At 38.0% G+C, this 17,565-nt stretch overlaps 1 protein-coding gene across 8 annotated transcripts in view; it reads right to left on the minus strand.

Moving 5' to 3' along the window:
• RALYL (RALY RNA binding protein like) overlaps positions 1–17,565 on the minus strand; it is a 722,510-nt gene that overhangs the window by 97,531 nt on the left and 607,414 nt on the right. For all 8 annotated transcript variants that reach the window (XM_045454722.1, XM_045454725.1, XM_045454718.1 and 5 more), the window contains one exon: positions 1,384–1,431. In XM_045454722.1, the coding sequence (XP_045310678.1) occupies positions 1,384–1,431 (48 nt within the window). The remainder of the gene's footprint in view (positions 1–1,383; positions 1,432–17,565) is intronic.

The raw sequence follows: 17,565 nt of genomic DNA on the forward strand, positions 1-17,565 counted from the left end.
GACCAATATTTAGTTAAATAACACCAGTCTCCACATAGCACAAATCAAATTTCAGTTACCACAATATACTAACTGATTAATTTCATACAGTCTGAACTTTGCTGCTAGTTTTTCAGTCCACAAATCCCTGTAAATAACAGATGTGCATCACGATCAGTGATCAGTTACATCACTTCATTCAAAGTCCGTCTGGTTGTGGTGCATCTGTTATTCAGTTCACACACAGACAGTAACCGTGTAGTTGTATTGTCTCCTTGTTGCCCGTGACAAACCCATGTGGCACTTGACAAAAACGGACACTCCAAAGAGGAAATTGGTCAACAAAGATGAAAGTGCAGCAAAGAACAGAGGAAGGATAGCACTGGAAATGAAATAAAATTAGGTGTAATGGAGAAGTCGAGGAGGAATAGCTGAGTGAGGATTGTTGACACTCTTCTATTGGAGAGAGTCTAGATATCGAGCCTGGGGACCTTATTAAAGCAAACATATTGACATAAATGAGGAAAATCGTTGTCAAGTGGTAAAAAGGGATGAGGATGCCCCAGAAGAAGTGACACTCGCAAAAGAACTACACACTGAAGAACTCTCAGAGATGGTTCACAATACTGGTATACTGCTGACGTTGGTCCAGCCTGAGAAAAGAATATGACAACTCACCAAGGCACAAGAGGTGTGCTAGTTCCGTGCTGTAAGTTGTACGAGAAAGCAAGCACGGTTCAAACTACTTTTGACAGGTTTTTTTTACAAAGAAGTAAAACACGTTAGTTCTCATTTTTTACTGTTTTAAATTATAGTGCATTAAAGCTATTTTACTGTGTTTCCCTATTATTTATAACCAACAGTAGGAGAGTCTGTAATGTTTTTACATTTTTAGACCTCATGGAAAATTCTGTTTTTTCCACTGGTTATTAACATCACTTGGTATGGTTTCCTTTATGGTCCAACACTACTATGCAAAGCAAGAACTGTCTGTAATTTTATTGAATCTAACCAATACAGCATTGCAATGTGTCAGATGAAAGCAGATGTATTTTGGAAGGTTGGAGTCATTTTCTGAGTTTACCAAACTCTCAGTCTTGAAGAATTCTAAGTCAACAACAGAACTGGAAAACAGTATTGGTTAATTAAATTTTTGGAATGTTATTCAAATATTCAATAACTGAATTTTAGGCTTAAGAACCTCTGAAGTCCTAAAAGTCCAAGATGCACTAGGCTTCAGTAAGCACAATGAAAATAGGAAAATCTGCCTATATTATACTTCTTGGGACTTAAAAGAATTTTCTTTATTTCAAATATCAGTCAAGAATATCTAGGAATGAAATGTGCAAAACAGTTAAAAGATCATTTAAACCAAGAGGAAACGAGAATGAAAAATTTACATACCGATTGTAGAAATCTTCTCTGTAGTAATCATAGTCAAAGACATAACCACTAAGGAGGGAAACAAAAAATTAGTTGACACTTGCTCAACCACACTCATTCTGGCATAAAGTTATGAGGTTATTGCTAGAAATTTGTTACTTTTTAAATACTTAGTTCTCAATGTAATTATGTTTCCAAAGGGTTTTACAAGACAATGTCCAATTGGATACAGTGCCATGTCAAATTATTGTATGTCTGGCAATACAAAGACTAACAATGGTATGCATGGTTTGGGATGGAAGATGAGAGCAGGTAGCAAAACAAAATTTGTTAATATTTGTAATTAAATATGAATGAAGGCCTTTTTCCAGACCAGATACAACATAGTTATCATTTTCTTCCTAAGGTATGTACAAAGAGGCTAAACAATGAACAAAAGGTATGGAAAGGAAAGGCTTAATGACTCACTGACTATAAGAATGCTAAGTAGAAATGTCGTTTTTTAAGAAATTTAGCATTTTTTCATCCTATTTTTATTTAAAAAGTTTTTAATTTCTCATTTTTTTTTTGGAGACAGGACAAGTATGCATAGGGGAGGGGCTGAGGGAGAGGGAGAGAGAGAATTGAAAGCAGGCTCCATTCCCAGCCCTGAGCCTGATGGGGGCTCCACGGGGCCTCCACAATGACAACGATGTGGGTTCCATGCAGGGTTCAAGGTGAGGCTAGACTTGGGGCTCAATCTCATGACCATGAGATAATGGCCTGAGCTGAAATCAAAAGTAGAACGCTAAACTGACAAGCCACCCATGTGCCCCTTTATTTTCACTCTAAAAACTTATGATTCAATCCACAGAGAAAAAAATCCACCTTGGCTGAATCTTGCCAACAATACCTTAATATTTTAGAATATGTAAATAGCAATAAGTAAGTATATTTCAGTGAAAAGATTAAGTTTCTTAAAGGAATACATCATAAAACTGCTCTTATCTACTTATATAACTGTTGGAATTTACAAAGCCCTTTATATGCATTATTTTCTTTTATTTTAGTACTCAGAACAACTTGGTTGGATACTGTAACTAGAAGAAGCTAAGGTGCAAAGGACCTAAGTGACGTGTTCAAATTCTTTTTGCTAGTAAGTGACGGAGCTGAGACTGGAGAAGACTCCTGAATCCATGTCTGAAGGATTTTTCCATCTTACTGTACAACCCTCCCCCACCTGCAAGAAATTTAAACTCATGATGAACTAAGTATCTATACTATAAGGGAATGATGATTTTTAACGTTTATTTATTAATTTTTTATTGGCATGAAACATACATAACAAAATTTACCATTCTGACCATTTTAAGCTTACAATTCAGTGGCATTAAGTACATTCACAATGTTGTTTAAAGATCACACAATCCATTTCCAGGAATTTTTCATTATCCCCAAAAGAAATTCTGTACCCATTGAGCATTCTGTCGCTCCCCATCCCCCAGTCCCCTCAACCCCTGGTAATCTCATCCTACTTTCTGTCTCTGAATTTGCCTCTTTTAAGTACCTCATATAAGTGGAATCATACAATATCTGTCCTTCTTAGCCTGTTTTTTTCAGTTAGCATATTATTTTCAAGGTTTATCCCTATTGTACCATACATGAGAATTTCAATCGTTTTTTTTAAGTTTATTTATTTATGTTGAGAGAGACAGACAGCACAAGCAGGAGCGGGGCAAAGAGAGAGGGAGATAGAGGATCTGAAGTGGGCTCGGTGCTGAGAACAGAGAGTCCGATGCAAGACTCGAACTCATGAACCGCAAGATCATGACCTGAGCCAAAGTCAGACACTTGACTGAGCTGCCCAGGCACAAGAATTTCATTCCTTTTTATCACTGAATAATATAATACTGTGTGTACACACACACACATCACTTTTTGTTTACTCATCTGTTGATAGACATTTGAGGGGTTTCCACCTCTTGGCTGTTGTGAATAGGGTAGTATGAACACTTTGTGCAAGCATTTGTTAGAGTCCCTACTTTCATCCCTTTGGGATATATGTAACTAGACTGGAATTGTTGGATCATAAAGTAATTTTATGTTTAACTTTTTGAGGAGCCACCATGAGACAGGCAAGTAATTTTATATTCCCCAATTGATCCACTTAACAATCCTTTATTTTGTAACTATTTTTTTTGAATCAGGAAAATTGAAAGAACGTATTAAGAAGCACTTGTTATTCCTGGTTTTAGAGATAAAGGTGTTTATATCTTTTTACACTCACTTCATAGCGGGGAAAAGCTGGATATAGCATACCAGGCCTATTAGAGTTAGTTCTGCCTCTAACACTGTCTAATGGAACATGGTGAGTTTGAACTCAAGTTCTGAAACGCAAAGTGCAGACGTACTCTCAGTGAGTGTCTGGATGGAGGGCGATGGTCAGGCCAATGCTGGTGCATTGTTATGCAAAACAAGGAGGTCATGGAGACTATTGTCTAAAGAGAAAAATAGCCACTTTCGTCTGACAGTCACAGATTGTTAAGGTAGTAGTGCTTTATGCTTCAGTTTGTTTTGCTGATTTTGCTGGTGTAGACACAGCTATGATGTTAAGAGATTTTAAAGACCACCTATTGGCTACCACCAATCCCTACCGTGTAAAGTTCACCTCAAAACCTTTCTGATACAGCAGTGCATATGCCTCTTTCACTGCAATTTACTCGCTTCTGTGGAAACAAGGCATATGATGACACGGGATCCAAACACGTGTCTGGAAGTCTCAAAGTTTAAAGTTATGCTACTTCGACTCACATTTGTCACGAGTAACCATCATATTTTCTTATGTTTATTTTTAAGAATATCTTGGTAGATCTGTAGTACTTACTCGTCTTGTAACTGGAAGTTTGTATTCTTTGACTGATATCTTTGCATTTCCTCTATCCACCCCCAACCCCCCAGTCTCTGGTAACCACCATTCTACTCTGTTTCTATGAGTTAGGCTTTTTCAGATTCCACATGTAAGTAGTATTACACACTATCCTTCTTTGCCTGATTTATGTCACTTTGCACAATGCCCTCAAGGCCCATCCACGTTGTCTTCAAATGGCAGGATTTCTTTCTTTCTTATTGTTGAACACACACACACACACACACACACACACACACACACACACACTACACCTTCTTTATTCATTTTTCTGTTGATGGACACATAAGAACTAACTAGTAATTGGGTGCCTGGGTGGCTCAGTCGTTAAGTATCTGACTTCAGTTCACGTTATGATTTCATGGTTTGTAAGTTCAAGTCCCACATCAGGTGAGCTCAATCCCCGCCTCAGATGAGCTTAAGCCCCACTTTGGGTAAAAAAAAAAATCCGCGAGCCCTGCTTCGGGCGAGCCCTTCTTCTCAGTCTCTCTCCCTCTCTCTCTCTGCCCCTCAGTCACTTGTGCCCTATCTCTCTCTCTCTCTCTCTCTCTCAAAAAAAAAAAAAAAAGGAGCTAGTAATTGTGTGATGTGATGGAGAAGTTGGCTAATGCTTGGTGGTAATCATTTTGCAATATATTAAGTGTATCCAATCAACACATTGTGTATACCTTAAACTTGCACATTATATGTCAATTATATTTCAATAAAGCTGGGAAAAAAGGAATATTCTGGTAGAATACAAATGTATGCATAAAAGCATTTGTGTTTATATAACACAAATGTGTTTATATATTGTGTTTATATAACACAAATGAGGTTCCCAACAGCCAAAGCACAGAAAAAAAAGATTATCATTTTAAGAGACTTATCTAGATTTTGTTTAGAAACACAGCATCTGGAGAAGAAAACATTCTACTTATTGAAGCCTTATTCTTTGTATTTTAACATACATAATGTTATTTAATCTTAACAACAATCTATAAGATGTAGAGTATTATTCCAGTTTTACAGGACGCTGAGGTCTAGAGAATATATATATATATATATATATATATATATATATATATTAATATGAAATTTATTGTCAAATTGGTTTACATACAACACCCAGTGCTCATCCCAACAGGTGCCCTCCTCAGTACCCCTCACCCACCCTCCCCTCCCTCCCATCCCCCATCAACCCTCAGTTTGTTCTCCGTTTTTTTTTGTTTGTTTTTTTTTTTTAATTTTTTTTTCAACGTTTATTTATTTTTGGGACAGAGAGAGACAGAGCATGAACAGGGGAGGGGCAGAGAGAGAGGGAGACACAGAATCGGAAACAGGCTCCAGGCTCTGAGCCGTCAGCCCAGAACCCGACGCGGGGCTCGAACTCACGGACCGCGAGATCGTGACCTGGCTGAAGTCGGACGCTTAACTGACTGTGCCACCCAGGCGCCCCTGTTCTCCATTTTTAAGAGTTTCTTATGGTTTGGCTCCCTCCCTCTCTAACCTTGTTTGTTTCCTTCCCTCCCCCATGGTCTTCTGTTAAGTTTCTCAGGATCCACATAGGAGTGAAAACATATGGCATCTGTCTTTCTCTGTATGACTTATTTCACTTAGCATCACACTCTCCAGTTCTATCCACGTTGCTACAAAAGGCCATATTTTTTTTTTTTATTTTTTTTTTCAACATTTATTTTTTTTGGGACAGAGAGAGACAGAGCATGAACGGGGGAGGGGCAGAGAGAGAGGGAGACACAGAATCGGAAACAGGCTCCAGGCTCTGAGCCATCAGCCCAGAGCCTGATGCGGGGCTCGAACTCACGGACCGCGAGATCGTGACCTGGCTGAAGTCGGACGCTTAACCCACTGCGCCACCCAGGCGCCCCAAAAGGCCATATTTCATAGAGAATATTAAACACCCTAGATAACACAGGTCAAGTATTCTAGTAAAGCATATTCATTCATGTGCTCATTTATCAAAATTTGATTAAGGACATGTGTGTCAGGAACTGTTGTTGGCACTTAGGTTTAGAAGCAAACGGGTCACTTGTGTGGCTCAGTTAAGCGTCCGACTTCAGCTCAGGTCATGATGTCACGGTTCATGAGTTCAAGCCCTGCATCGGGCTCTGTGCTGACAGCTCAGATTTTGGATTCTGTTTTAGATTCTGTGTCTCCCTCTCTCTGCTTCTCTCCCTCTCTCTCAAAAATAAAAAATGACATTTAAAAAAAGAGAAGCAAGGTAGGAGCCTAACTTTGGTAAGCGCCAATTAGCAAACACAGATGACTTTATGATATTGATCCATCTCCCTTCTATTGCCACTAGCTCACCCTGCATCTCACAAACTCCCCTGCATCGTGTTTCAGCAGAACTGAGTTCAACCTCTGCCCTCTATTTAGAGAGTCCTGAATATAGTCTTTCTGTGCCTGTCTAATTTGTGTGTTGCATTTTTTTTTCTTTGACAGTGGTGGAGACAGATAAAAAGCTTAGAAGAAAACCATTTTACATTGGAAATACTCGGAAGTAAATGAATGGGATAGAGAAAGACAGAAGGGGAGAACTATTTAAAGAGATGAATCAAGTCTGGCCTCTCTGAGGGGGTGATATACAACTGGAGGCTTGAAGGATGAGAAAGGTCCTATGAAGAGCCAGGAGAGAAAAGGGACAGAGGGAACAGAAGGCACAAAAGGCACAGGTCAGGAAAAACCCTGATGGACTCAATGAAGCCAGAGGGTCAGTCCAGGGCTACTGTTATTACTCAGACAAGAACAGACAGTGTCCTCAGCAACACTGCAGCAGAAAACATGGAGAGGGGTCAACAGGTTCAGGACACGTTTTGGAGGCAGACTCAAGTGGATTTTTCACTGAGTCAGTGTCAGAAACTGGGCAGACTCTGTTATCCTTTTTCAACCTGGGAAAGATTGGGAGGAAGAGGTTCTAGAGGAAAATCTTGAGTTCAGTTTTGGACAAGATAGTATTTGGATGCTTCTGATTCAATCAAGAAACACTTTCATGGGTGATTGATGAGTCTTACTGAGGTGAACCCCAAAGAGAGGGCTTGCTGGGAAAGTGAGTCCAGGAGTTATGAGCATGCTGATGGCAATAAGGCCATTAAAAAGGTGAGATCTTTAGGAGTGAGCGTAGAGAGAGAGGAAATGGAGGTCGGTCTTGGGGATCGTAGAATTGTAGAGGTCAGGGAAGAGGAGTAAAAGCAAAATAGTTTGGTCAGATGTTGACAGGAGACAGAGTTTGAAACTATGAAAGCTCTGAGTCTGGGCCCCGGCTTGCCACTGACTTTGTGTGACATTTGTGCTAGTTTGCTAGGGTGGCCATAACAAAACACCACACACTAGGAGGCTTAAAGAACAAAAATTTATTTTCTCACAATTCTGGGGGCTAGGAATTCAAGGTCAAGGTGTTAACAGGTTTGATTTCTTCTGAGGCCCCTTTAAAAAAAATTTTTTTTACGTTTGTTTATTTTTTTTTTTTTTAATTTTTTTTTTTTCAGCGTTTATTTATTTTTGGGACAGAGAGAGACAGAGCATGAACGGGGGAGGGGCAGAGAGAGAGGGAGACACAGAATCGGAAACAGGCTCCAGGCTCTGAGCCATCAGCCCAGAGCCTGACGCGGGGCTCGAACTCACGGACCGCGAGATGGTGACCTGGCTGAAGTCGGACGCTTAACCGACTGCGCCACCCAGGCGCCCCTACGTTTGTTTATTTTTGAAAGAGACAGAGAGACAGAGCACGAGTGGGGGGTGGGGGAGAGCAGGGAGAGACAGACTCCAAAGCAGGCTCTAGGCTCTGAGCTATCAGCACAGAGCCCGACACGGGGCTCAAACTCACGGACCAGGAGATCATGACCTGAGCTGAAGTTGGACACTTAACTGACTGAGACACCAGGCACCCCAAGACCACTTTTTTTTAAAGTTTATGTATTTTGAGAGAGAGAGAGAGAGAGAGAGAGAGAGAGAGAGTGAGTGTGAACTGGGGAGGGACAGAGAGAAAAGGAGAGAGATGGGGGTAGGAGGGGCAGAAAGAAAGGGAGGAGAGAATGCTAAGAGTGCTCCCCACACTGCCAGTGCAGGGCCCAATTCATGAATCTTGACATCATGACCTGAGCTGAGATCAAGAATCGGAAGCTTAATCTGAGCCACCAAAGTGCCTCATGAGGCCACTTTCTTTACTTGGCAGATGGCTACCTTCTTGTCTCCGCATGTGGTCGTCCTTCTGTCTGTGTTGTCTGAGTCCTAATTTCTTCTTCTTATAAGAATACCTGTCATATTGGATTAAGGTCCACCAATATGACCTCATTTTAACTTTATCACTTCTTTAAACACTACCTCCCAATATAGTCACATTTTGAGGAACTGTGGATTAGGGTTTCAACAGGTGAATTTTGGGGGAATGAATTAGCTCATAGCAACACTGAACAATCTATTTAATCTTTGCAAACTGCAACTGCAAAATGGAGTAGCACAGTTTCTAGTGACGATTTTTAATCATTTTTCATAGAGCTGATATTTAAACCCAGGTTTATCTGAATCGGAAGTTGGTGATTTTTCTTATTGTGTCATGTTGCATGAGATATTTGTTAACTTAAAAAAATTAATAATGGTAATGCTTTAGCATATATAACTATTTATCTTCAGATGTTCAAGAGAGCATTTTAAAGATTTATGAACATGATGATGAGAACACTTAAAGATATACAAATTCATCTTAATTTTTATATATGTCTCCTCTCTCTTTTTAAACTCCCCAAGTGCCAACTATGACATATGGACCAATTAATAAATATGCTATTAATGGGGATGACAATGATGATTCCACTCATGTGTCTCATACCATTAGGAAATACTTCAATAATTTAACAGCCTTCTGGAAGTTTAAAAATGCATGAGAAAAAAGAAATCATTTTTATTTTTCTTAGCTGCTGCTTAAATTATCTTGTCCAATCTGCTTATTTTTTGTTCATTCCTGACTGCTAAGACATATTTGCAAGAACAAGTGGTAGCTGAGCATCCTGACTGTTTGATCTCCAAGTCCCACCGTCTGCCATCAGGAACTCAATTTTACCTGTCAAAGTTCAAAATGAAATGAAATGCACAAACAGACCTGTCTTGGTAATCATGACAAGCCTGTTTTTGTCTTAATGGCTTGGGCTTTTAGCAGAAATGTCATGGCTGTAGTCGGTTCAGGTCATAGGCTGCAAAATCAAGCTGGCTTTCCAAGGAAGAAAAAGAGATGCAAAGAGGTGAAAAGAGATAACCACAGGGCAAGTCTGATTTGTGACAATTATGCTTCCCCAGTTTTCCTGCCACTAGCTCCTTATATTCTCTTTTCCCTTCCCCAGCTTTGTCTCTCTTAAAAATCCTTTCCTTTTCTTTCTGTGTGAAACTCTATTTGAAATTAGTTGTCAAAAAATGGCATTTCCAGAAGTCATGTTCAGGTGTTTAAGGTGTTTTATGTATTCTAGGATTTTATTGCCGGGAAAGACTTGTCTTTCAAGTTAAAAAAAGATAGTCTTTCCTTTCCTCATAAATGGTTAATGTTCATGAGATAATTTTCTTTTCTCTTCCTTTCCCCCTTGTTTTTCTGTTTTTTGTTTGTTTGTTTGTTTTTGTTTTTAAAGGTAGAAATTTTGCAACTCGCATTGTAGTAGCTTTGTATGACAATCTGGTTCTTAGTCTACTGAAAACAAAATGGTCATAAATTACATGTTTTAGGCAGTTTCTAAGAAGGAACTAAGTCAAGGAAATGTCAAGGCTTCTGTTGTTTAAAGGTGTGGTCACTGGCAAGGGGCAGGTACTTGACTTTTAAAAAAGTGAAACAACAGTTTTGGATATTTCACACAAATAAATAGTGCATATTTTAAAATTTTTAAATCTGGTACACTTCTGTGACTTTTATCCTACTTTTCAATGTGTACCTTTGTTCTACCTGCTCAGATTCCCTCAAAACTTAATGAGAAACTGGAATTAGTAATTGTTTAGAGTTGCACACTCACAATCTTTATTTTATTACTGAAGATTAAATGACACCAAATAGCTTCCCTGAAATTTAATTTAAACTTTTTCATTTATAGAAGAAGAAATCACAACTCATTAGGATTTGCATATATGAGATCAATTTTATCTAATCCCTTTAAATTCATAAAACCAGCTTCCTCTGACTAGACTAATACACAAAAGTATTTCTTTTTATTTTCCATTGCAGAACTTCATTAAAATATAATCTGAAGAAAATGAATAAACTTCCTAGCACAAGGAGGGAGCTTTTTAATGGTTTCATTACAGACATTCTGCCAATAGTAGCTACTACTGGAACCTTCTCAATTGCTATATCTGGCTTTCCAAATTAAATGGAATAATCAATTGCTGAGTATTTTAAGTCAGGCACAATATTGGGAGTTGTGAATAAGAATATCTGCAGAACATGGCTTCTAACTTCAAGGAATGTCAATCTAAGTGTAAGGGATTAGACAAATATACATATGAATATAATTTAAGCAGAATTTGAAAAAAATGCCAAAATAGAGATTAAAACTTCTATGAAGCTTATAGACAGAAGAAATAGGTTGTGGTCGGTGGGACACAGATATCAAGCAAGGCTTTAGAAAAAGATGGCATTTGAATTGGTCTTTGTAAAGGTTAGGAATTTGACAAGTGAATGCTCAAAAGGAGGCCATTCCAGAAGGTCAAGAATTGGTGGTAGGAAAACGTGGAATAAGTTTGTAAAACAATGTGTTTTTTATTACTCTATGTCATTAGCACAACTTTTCTTCAGAGTACCTGTGGAAGTCATCAATGCAGAGGTCATGATGTAGGCTAACTGACTGAATTTCCGGAGCATACTTCTCCATGGTTAAGATTGTTGGTATAAGTATCCTCAGAGGTACCTATAGGATCCTATTTCTAACTTGTCATCAAATCTGGTGTAGGTTTCCAAATGCCAGAGAATATACAGTTGAACAGATTTATAAACTTTGTCAAGATAATATGTACGTGGCCAAAAATCTGTCTATTTTCTTTTAGGGAATACACAAAAATTTAATTTTACTTTGGAGTGTGTGTGTGTGTGTGTGTGTGTGTGTATGTGTGTAATGGATACACACACACACATACATTAAAAATTCAAAAACAGTGAAAGAAGCCACTTAGTCTAAGTTTCAATGACAAAATACTTGATTTACTACCAAGGACTCTGGAATTGAGGGAGGAGGTGAGTGGGAACCTAAAGAATTGTGACACATTCATTGAGTTCCTTAATTGGGGATCAGACCTGGGAGCTTAGCAAGATGCAGTAACTAAGAAATTGAAAAGATGAAAACAATCCAGCCAGCTCAGGTATGAGTTCTGGTCTTTTAGACGATGGAGTCAAGCTCCCTGTTTCACACACTTAATGGATAATTACTTTAACTAAAGCAGATGAAGAGAGTGCATTCTGGGAACAAGAGAGAAAAAGGAGGGGAAAAAGAATTATTTTTCTGTGTTTTGGCTGAGTTAACACAGGGATTGTGATTTTGGAAGTATCTTCCTGAATGGGGAGTGCTTGCTGCCTTTCTCTATGCCTGGTTCTGCTTACACATGAAATTCCAAAATTGTGTTTAGTTTTTGCTTTTGTCTTCTGGTCTAGAATAAATGAAAAGAAAATAATTCTTTTTAATTAATAATTACTTGATAAAGCTATAATGAAATGAAAATTTACTTTTTTGCAAACAGCATGACATACCTGGTAAGAGAGCTATAACCGTGAAGGCAAGAGAATGAAGAATGTAGCTATTGACAAGGTCTGGCCTACAGATAAATAGTCTTGCCTGGACCACTGAAATGATCTCCAAACTGGTATTTCTGGTCCCAAGGATATCTACATCTCTGCCCATGATATACACTGCTAGTGACTTGAAAGCAACCTTTTTACAAAATATCAAAAATAAAGCAACAACAAAAACTCTTCAATTATTCCCCGTGGCCTACAAGGTAATGTTCAGACTCTTTAGTATTCAGTGTTCTCCGAAACACGGATCCTTCTTCAATATTCTCTAATAATTCATTCAACTACTCTTTCAACCATTCAGCATTTCTCAACATGTACTCTTGTGGCAGAGAAACATTCCTTGTGTCCATAGGGAGACATTCTCATGTCTCTACACAGTCTTCTGTATTATCCCAACTGGTTGCTCAACAGTTTCCAATTACAGGTTTTTGCTCAAACTCTCCATCTGTCAACATGTTATATCTTCTTTCAGTTGAATATTATCCATTCTTAAAGGCCAAACTCAAACTCCACATTTTCCCCAAGTATAAAGTCTGTGGGGTTACACTGAATTCCATATATTGTGCTATTCCTTGATTATAGTCTTTTTGAATTGACACTTAATTCTTGCTTGTCAGCTCTCTGCTTTTCCTGTCACTTAGCTAATCTATATAGATTTATTTCTGTTAGCCTTTCCCTTCACAAACCAATCTCTTTATTCCATTCATCATTCTTGTCTTCCTTCTTTGAACTTAATCTAATTTGTCTTAATTTCTTGACATGGAAGTTTCCAGAGTAAAATATTCCAGGTGGATTCATGTCAAAATCCTGTAGAGTATTATCTATCTCTTTGTTTTAACTGAATTCAGCCATAAATGTTCAGATTTCATTCTTACAGCTCCTTATGCATACTTCTATCTGACCATATCATATAAGAAGTGACCATCTATGAGTTTATTGCACTAGATTGTGAGCTCTGAAAAGGCAGAGTGTTTGCACTCATCCATTTGAAATATTTTGAATTGAATGTTATGTGTCTGTGACAATTTCTGCTATAATATGTATTGTTATTACTTTTGGTAGGAAAAAAATGTCTATATTAAAATTTTCAAACACCTGAATATTAATATTAGTATGTTTAGACCATTACAATTGCTGTGTTGGGGCACCTGGGTGGCTCCGTCAGTTGAGCATCCGACTTCGGCTCAGGTCATGATCTCACAGTCTGAGTTCGAGCCCCACGTTGGGCCCTGTGCTGACAGTGCCCGGCCTGCTTCAGATACTCTGTCTCCCTCTCTCTGCCTCTCCCCCACTCGTGTGCATGCTTTCTCTCTCTCACTCTCTCAAAAATAAATAGACATTAAAAAATAAAACAATTGCTGTGTTGGGTTAGACTTTTCTACCAACAATTTTTTTTTTTATGTTTAATTACTTTTTGAGAGAGAGAACAAGCTGGGGAGGGGCAGACAGAGAGGGAGAGAGAGAGAGAATCCCAATCAGGCTCAGCAGTCTCAGCACAGAGTCCAATGGGGCTTGAACCCACGAATGGTGAGATCACGACATGAGCTAAAATCGAGAGTTGGTCGCTTAACCAACTGAGCCACCCAGGTGTCCTGAGACTTTTCTGCCAATAAATTGATATCTATTCTAGATCCACTTTTTTTTTTTTTTTGCTCTTGCTTTGTGACAATGGAGCTAGATTCTATAAACATCGCCCATTTGTCCGTTGGCACTATGTTAGGGTTTGTCAGAGGGCACTGGAGGAAAACCACAAGGCAAAGAAGAGGAAGCAGCTTCTTTTCCAGGTTTCCATAGGCTTTTCTCCTTGCTCATCTGGCACTGCTGTCGGCAGCATGTGGGAGAGCCAGTGATGCTCACTGGCACCCCAGCAGGAGGGTGCCTACCCATTATCCCAGGCCACCAACACCCCAACTGATTTCTCTGTCACACAGTAGGCTGCAGTCACACCATCTCTTATGGGGGGTGAATCTCAGCCTCAGAGAGAGAGGCTCTTCAAATTTCTTCCTTCTTTGGATACTCTCCCTCAGATTGCAATACAATCTGTACAAGAAGACTAGTGGGCATTAACTAAAGAGTAGCGTATTTAAAAAAGTAGATAATAATTCCACTGGACTCTTACTTTTTAGACATCTCTGGGAATAGTTTAGCATATTTCAATAAAGTTTCATAAAGATATTAACCAACTGGAATGCATACAAATGAAAGAAATTAGGATGGCAATAAGTCTCAAAAAATGACTCTGTATGAAAATGGTTGAATTAAATAAGGATGTTTGGTCTAGAGAAGAAAACCTTTGGGAAAGAAGGCAGCTAACTATTTAATTATTTGAAAGGTTGTCCAGTGACAGAGGCGTTGAATTTATTCATTGTGGGTCCAGAAGGCAAAATAAGTCTTAAAGGGTAGTAATTATAAGGAACAATGTTACTGCTAAATATAACAAAGAAATAGAATAATGAGTTCCGAATATCTTGAGTGTCTAGTAGTTTTGGCAAGAAAATAGAATCATAAAAAGAAAAATACCATGACAAAACACTGTATGATCTAGTATAACAGTGTAACAGATACATGTGCTTCAAGAAGAGCCTGAAAATCATTTGTTAGGGATTTTGTAGAGAAGAGAATCGAGAAGAGAATCGATGCATTACATAGTTCTGGGATATCTTCCAAGTTGAAATTTCATGATTTTATTAAATCAAATTACTTTGTTAAAATGTAACATTTAACTATTCACCTACAAGTCTTTGGAAACATGGTGACAGAAACAAGATTTTCTGCTTAGCACCAGTTCCAGTCTCTTTGACTTTTCTCAGTCAAACTTATGCAGAATTAAAGAAGAAATCAAAATTGAACTTTCATATTATCTAGAAATAAATAAAAAGAACGTTTCTTCCAAAACCTATGGGACACACTAAAAACTAGACTCAGAAAAATATATACCTTAAACGTGTTCATTATTACAGACTAAACATGAAAAAGAAGAGAATTCAGTCTTAATCTTACTGGAGAAACAGCAACACGATAAGCCAAAGTAAACTAGGGAGAGGAAACTAATATCGGACTCAAGTCTGAAAATCTATCAGCATAATCTGGCACAAAAACAAATGAAAGGAGGAAAATATGATTTTCATCAGTAGATGCTAAAGAGGTATTTGATAAAGTTCAGAGGCATTCCTTACGATATACTCTAAGTAAAACAGTCCAAAAGAAAACTACATACATATGTGCCCCAAACAAGAAGGAATACTGAATGATTCTTCCATTCCTTATTGACTTGGTTTATACTCTGTCAATAACTACCCTCATGGGTACCATCATGTATAAACATAGCTTATTGTTGCAGTCTGTATTCTACTTTCACTGAATTGCCAGTGAATTGCCCTAAATTACACATTTGTAGAAGGGAGCATCTCCTTCATAATTACTATTCTTCAAGTTTTTTTTTTTTTTTATATACTATTATCAGCTCTAGATAAACTTTAGAAACATTGTCAGTTCTTCCCCACCACTGTCATTTTTTTCCTAGTCTTTCTTGGCAAATCATTTTGTCCCTTCATGAAGTTTTCAGTTAAAGAACATGACTAAATGGCTGTTAAACATATATTTATAAATTAAGTTGATCCTTCTGATGCTGGTGTCCAGAATCAAAGCAAAGTTAGTAGCTATCTTTATAAAATTCTGTCTGGGTTTGGTACATGGTAAGACATATTATCTCTTGATGTCTTTCTGTTACCTTCACAAATAAAAGGTGACATAGCTGAAGACAGAATTCTTGTTACAATCTTTTCCCTCAAAAATATCTGTTATTGACTTCCTAGTATAACATCACAGAGAAAACTGAGTCCAACTTTAGTTTTTCTCTTAAAGTTAGCTTTTTTTTGGGGGGGGGGATGGATACCAATAGCTTTGTTTACATTTCAAATTGTAAAAACCTCATTTATAAAATCAATAATTATATTTTATCTTTCATTGCTTACTCTTTCGTGCTCTGTAATATTATTTTCTGTGACAATATCTATTATTTCCAGATTAAACTCTATGAACTTACATCCATTTCTTTTTCCTTGTTCTCATTTTGCCACTTTCCTCTATTTTACTCAGGAAATGTTTATCATCTTTTTCCCTAATATCACTAATTGGCTCCCCCCGCCCAAGTGGGGTATCAAATGTGCCATTTACTTCTTCCTAGGAGGCATTGTATCGAATCTGGAGTTCAGTTAAAGATCAGCTGATATTTTCTAGATTAGTCTCTTCTTACCACCTATGAATATTCTTTAGAGGCACTTTCGTTCTGAGCCTTATTGAGCTAAATTAACAGGCATTTTCTTTAATATTCTTCAGTTCTTAAATCTTTTGTTTTTATTTTTATAAATTTTTTTTTTCAACGTTTATTTATTTTTGGGACAGAGAGAGACAGAGCATGAACGGGGGAGGGGCAGAGAGAGAGGGAGACACAGAATCGGAAACAGGCTCCAGGCTCTGAGCCATCAGCCCAGAGCCTGACGCGGGGCTCGAACTCCCGGACCGCGAGATCGTGACCTGGCTGAAGTCGGACGCCTAACCAACTGTGCCACCCAGGCGCCCCTTGTTTTTATTTTTAAACTGAGATAAAATTGGTGTATAACATTGTATTAGTTTTAGGTGTACAGCATAATGATTTGATATATTGCAAAATGATTACCAAAATAAGTTTAGTTCACATCCATCATCACACATAATTACAAAATTGTTTTTCTTTGTGTTGAGAACTTTTAAGATCTTCTCTCTTAGCAACTTTCAAATATACAACACAGTAAAATTAACTATAATCACTTATGTTGCCAGGACTTCTCTTATACTCGGAAGTGTGTGTATTTCAACCACATATTCATTTTGAACAGAATTAAATCTTACTCAGAGGTATGAGGTCCCTTTGAGACCTCACAATATTGCTGGGCTTACTTGTAGTGAGGAATTTTTTCATAAGCTGCCCGGCTTTTTTTTTCTCATTAGTTCTTTTCTAAGTCAATATTCAGTGTTTACATTATTATGACTACGTAAATATTATTTACAGTTGAGCAAATGTGATTACATTTCCTTCTTGTACAAATTGTTTACTTGGCCTTTGTGATGGCCTCATTTTTAATCCTTCCTGGAGTTCTCCATTGTCCTGCCGTAACCCAGACGGGTCCCCTCTGGGTCTGCTACAAAGCTACAATCTTGGTACTTTTCTTCACCAGCCACTGGGACCTTTTTCTTTTTTGTGTTAGATGTTTTTTTGTTTTTTGTTTGTTTGTTTTTTGTTTTTGTTTTTTGGTTCATCAATGATTCTGGTGGAATGAGCATGAGTAAATTTCTTAGAAAGGATCTGCTAATCCTTTGATTTCTGAAAATACAGTTGATTCTCATTATTCACGGATTCTGTATTTGTGAATCTGCAACGATTACTTATAGCCCTCAGATCAATACTTGTGTGCTTTTGTGGTCATTAACAGACATACCCAGAGTGGCAAAAAGTTTGAGTTCCGAGGCAGCACACCAAGTTTCTTTGTTCAGATCTGAC

Source organism: Leopardus geoffroyi, chromosome C3, assembly GCF_018350155.1.
Source record: "Leopardus geoffroyi isolate Oge1 chromosome C3, O.geoffroyi_Oge1_pat1.0, whole genome shotgun sequence".
NCBI classification, from domain to species: Eukaryota; Metazoa; Chordata; class Mammalia; order Carnivora; family Felidae; genus Leopardus; species Leopardus geoffroyi.